Below are 4,521 nucleotides of genomic sequence, written 5' to 3'. Positions count from 1 at the left end.
GGTGGGAAGGGAGGTCCGGGCCCTAGGCCAGCCCAGGCGCACAGGCCCCCCTAGGGGTCCGGCTTCCACTCGTGGCGCACCGGACCACCCCGCGGAGGTTCGGGCCCGCGGTGGCCGTTCCTGAGCACCTTGTCCTTGTGGGCACATGGAGGCGCCGGACTTGCTAGAGCACGGAGTAAGGTTCGGAGACTATGATCCCAGCTGTCAGGCCCGGGCCGTACGCCCCGTCACCCAAAGGCTTAGTGCGAGGTTACGGATAATCTCGCGCCTTTCGGGTTGGACACACTAGCAGGAGGTACCCGAACGTACCGACCGTGTTATTATGGCTATTCAGGATGATTTAGTCTTTCAAAAGAAATACAATATTTTTATCTATTGCAAGTTATCTTCTCGATTATCCAATGTCCTTGTACTTACGGAAGCAGCCTTTGAAAAGAAGCTAGCCTCGCAGAAGCAGTAGACGCGTGTGGCTACGCAGTTTTTTCTTTTATCTAGATACACGGTTGTAGCGGTTTGGTATAATAATTGATTATCCTAGTTTATAGTTTCATTACACAGAACTTATAACTGGATAATTGAGCCAGGGCAATATCATGGCGATGAAACTCCCCTCGTATCCCGTAAAACTCTCCCTTCTCTCTCCTCATAATTACCATATCGTACCAGCAATTTGCTGATTTGATACAATATTTAATATCTATAAAACACTGGAACTCCTACCGACAGTGAACTTAGAACGGTTTGTGTGTATTATGGTTACGATGCCTCTCGTGTTTTTCAAGGTTTTATTATCATCTTGATGTAAAGGTGTTGAGCAAAAATAAAGCTTTACCGAGAAAATAGGATACCATTGCTAATCGTTACATGCAATCCATCAGGTGTTAGGCAGAATCAGAGTGCTTGAGAAGCGCCTCTTCGTTGAACGAAATTAACCGCTGAACGGCCGGTACACCTTGAGCGCATCGATCACGTCGGCTATGGAACCGGCGGCGGCGGCGATGGACACAATTAGGCAGCCGGCGCTAAGCATCTGGAGGCTGATCCACTTGGTGCTGCCGCGAGGCACGCGACGCTGCTTGATGTACATCTCGACGGGGAAGTAGACGGTGAGCGGCCAGAAGGAGACGGCGCCGAGGAACCCGACAACGTTGCCGAAGAAGGGGAGGAGCATGGCGACGACGGTGGTCACGCACACGAACGCCGACCGCCACGTGAGCCGGAACACGCTGAGCGCGAACGGCCCCACGCGGAGCTCCCGGGAGATGAAGGCGCTGTCCGGCCACGCCGCGGCGGCGCGGCGCTCGACGAAGGCGAAGATGGGCTGGCAGAAGACCTGGTAGGCGCCGACGAGGTGCACGACGATGGCGACGTTGGCGATGTCCAGCAGCCAGAAGGGCTCGTAGAAGCCGAACCCGGTGAGGAGGTTGTCCGGCGCCGCGTCGCCGAACGCGGCGTACCCCATGCACCCGCACAGCATGTAGAAGACGGTCGTCGTCGCCACGCTCAGCCGCGTCGCCTTCTGCATCACCTTCGACTCCGACGGCGGCGGCGCCTTGATCGTGTCCTGAAGTGGTAAAGCAGAGCAGCCTTGATTAGGAACAGAGCAATCTCAGTTGAAGAAATCAGAGCAGATCAGAGCGCAGGAGGCTTTTTCTTACCTGGATCTCAATGAGGATGTTGGAGAAGGAGTAGGCGAAGGCGATGTCACCGAAGGCCTGCAGGCTGTGCCAGATCTTCTGCGTCGAGGTGACGCCGGCGCCGATGCTAATTCCGGTGAGGCTTCCCTTGAACCCACCGTTAGCTGCAATTCCAGTAACCAAGCTTATGTCAGTAATTTAGCATCGACAAATCATGTAAAAATTTCATGTCTTGACCAGACAATCAAGAACTTACAGATGGTCTGTGCTATTCCCAGGGAGAGTCCGATTGAAGAATAAGTGAAGGACATGACGGCGGCGACGATGGACAGCCACCAAATCTGATCAAAGTCCGGTATCTGCGAGAAGAGGATCTGGACAACGCCGAAGAGGATCATGTACGGAGTGCTCGAGCTCTTGCACGGGTCAGCGTGTCCATTGTTGTGGAAGCAGCCGGCTCTTCTGATGGCCTTCATGCTGATGGAGGACGCGATGGTGTAGCCGATGGCGACGCCGACGAGGTTGGCGTACTGTATCACGCCGCAGAAGGCGACCCTGGCGCCGCCGAGGTTGGAGCGCACGGCGTCCATGTAGGTGTAGTTGCGCTTCCCCGTGTCCGGGTCGCCGGTCCGGTAGCACTCGGCGAGCAGCGTGGCGGTGTAGTAGGTGACGAAGGCGAAGAGCAGCATGGCGGCGGGGCCGGCGACCCAGCCGAGCTGCGCGATGGCCCAGCCGAGCGAGAGCACGCCGGAGCCGATGACCGCGGTGATGATGTGCGCGCTGGCAGTCCAGAACGTTCCCGTGCGTCGCGGGCGGCCGTCGTCGTCCAGCCACTCCGCAGCGCCGGCGTTCCCGGCCTCCACCGACACCTCCATCGGCGCCACGTGGTTCGTGCCTATGTGCGCCGCCATGGATCTCTGCTACCGAGCTCCCTCTCCCTCAACTTCCTCCTCCTCGGAGTGAAGTACTACCGGAGCACGGCAGGCACCGGAGGCAAGCTAAAGCGCTACAGATTCTTGGGAGGGTGCTCAGTGCTCACTAGAGAGTAGGGTGAGCGGTGGTGTGCGGAAGGGAGGGGAAGGAGGTGTGCTGTATATATAGCGGAAGAGGAAGCAGAGGGGCGCTGCGCGTGGTCGCCGCGGGTGGGGCTCACTGCGGTCAGCGCGTGTGTCTGCTCCTGAGAGTCGTCTTGATCTCTCTTGATCGTTGGAGTTTTGCGTTGACCATGGGCGACGGTTTCTTTTTTGGTGCAGTCCTGTAACAAACCCCCTGCAAGATACGCTATCGAGAAATTACATGTTCTTTTTTTTTAAAAAAAAAAGGAGAACTAGCAGGAGTTCTGCCGTTCATGTATTAATAATGCAGAGGAGCAATGGTCTAACAGGAATTTGCATGTTCTTGGCCTCAAAAATTGCCTGAATTTCATGTTGATAGAGTTTAGCACGAGAAAAAGAGAGCAAACAAGGTTTGCAGGACCACAGGCAGCAGCCTCGTGTTCTGTAAACGCCGGCAGCCGCAGGCAGGAAAGCCAAACTCATCTCCAGCGCGTGAGGAGGGGCCGGAGGGCCATGAGTTGCACGCCGCCAAACAGCGACGCCCGGCTCCGGCGAGGTAGCGGTGCGTGTTGGGGCGCCGTTGGGCCGCCGGCAGCGCGCGTGCACGGCAGCAGTAGGCCCAACGCGCTGGCCCCACTCTCTCGGTGCGCGGAGCCGCGGACAGAGACCGGAGCGGGCGGCCGGCAGGCGACCGCGGCTGCGGCAGGGCGATGGCTCGCAAACTTTGCTCAGCTATCCGCCACGTGACGTCACTCCAAACGAGACCTCGGAGTATCTGAGAAACCAAATGCAAAAACATTTGTATTTCTCTTGATCTTGCCCTAACTCTTACAAGCATTTATATTCATTCTCCAAACATCTCTTCCCAGCCACACCCTCTGTTCTCGCGTACTACTACTAGACTGCTAGTGCGCTTTCCATTTCTCCCCCACCAAGATGCGAAATGCAAGTTTGCCACCTTTTGAAGGGTCAAAAAGTTTTCCCGCCAACTTGGCTGCCATCTTCTTGCGTGTTTAAACTGTTCGTCGACCCAATGCATGTACAATTAGCGCGTGTGTCCTCTATCGCCAAGGCAATTCAGGAGGATGTGTACAACCACGCCGCCGTGAGTTTGTCTTCTATCGCCAAGGCAATTCCATACCGTTCACACCTATAAATTGGTGGAGCATTATTGGGCTATTGTTTCTGTACTTCCCAAGAGCAGAGCCTTTTGAAAGAAAAGATCTTGTTCCCTCTATATTCCTAAAGCTTTCTGAACTAATTTTGGTATTTGAGAACAGGAGGACTGGGTGTTAATATTAGGAAGGTTTGGCCACTTAGAGACAACGTATAACGAACTTTTTACTCAAAAAAAAACATAAAATAAAGCTAGGAAAGTTCGCCGTTGACAATAAATAGGACGTGTGGATCATCCTGTCACAGAAGTTGTTCGTGCTTATCGTTATCAACAGTTCGGCCAATTCTATGTTTACCTTGACCTTCAGCATGTGTGTTCACATATGATCGATCTCCTGCCTTTGTTGCATAAATGTTGTAACCAGGGCAGTGCTCAGACTGGTCATGCTCGGCGCCTCACAATTCTTCCGGGAAATAAAGAGAACAAAGCGTTCCCTTCTAGCTGCCATGCCACCACCAATACAAACAATAATTGTTTAGTATGCATAGTTCAGGATCAGGGTTGCTGAAAATAAAGCATTGAAGTGCCTGGATAGTATTAGTTAAATACATCCACTTCGTTCTGATATATGTAGGAACCAAATCCTCTTAATCATCATAGTATTAGTTCAATACATCCACTAATTTCCTTTTACATGTAGTGACAGTCAGTC

General features: G+C 53.5%; 1 protein-coding gene across 1 annotated transcript; it reads right to left on the bottom strand.

Moving 5' to 3' along the window:
- Positions 1-766: 766 nt before the first annotated feature.
- On the bottom strand, positions 767-2,694 carry LOC112883832 (amino acid permease 3-like). The gene is made up of 3 exons (XM_025949077.1): positions 1,894-2,694; positions 1,659-1,801; positions 767-1,564 (listed from the first exon to the last, which is right to left on the bottom strand). Exons 1-3 carry the CDS (start codon positions 2,546-2,548, stop codon positions 929-931), a joined length of 1,434 nt encoding a protein of 477 aa, XP_025804862.1. The 5' UTR covers positions 2,549-2,694; the 3' UTR covers positions 767-928.
- Between the last annotated feature and the right edge of the window lie 1,827 nt (positions 2,695-4,521).

Source organism: Panicum hallii, chromosome 3, assembly GCF_002211085.1.
Source record: "Panicum hallii strain FIL2 chromosome 3, PHallii_v3.1, whole genome shotgun sequence".
NCBI lineage: Eukaryota > Viridiplantae > Streptophyta > Magnoliopsida > Poales > Poaceae > Panicum > Panicum hallii.
This window is presented reverse-complemented; position numbering and strand designations above follow the sequence as displayed.

What these genes read in the sequence shown, in the direction of transcription:
- LOC112883832 (XM_025949077.1), bottom strand. Translation starts at nt 2,548, where the DNA reads ATGGCGGCGCACATAGGCACGAACCACGTGGCGCCGATGGAGGTGTCG. An exon ending in GGGAATAGCACAGACCATCT is followed by an intron (nt 1,802 to 1,893) that starts GTAAGTTCTTGA and finishes CTGGAATTGCAG; the next exon opens with CTAACGGTGGGTTCAAGGGA. An exon ending in ACATCCTCATTGAGATCCAG is followed by an intron (nt 1,565 to 1,658) that starts GTAAGAAAAAGC and finishes TTACCACTTCAG; the next exon opens with GACACGATCAAGGCGCCGCC.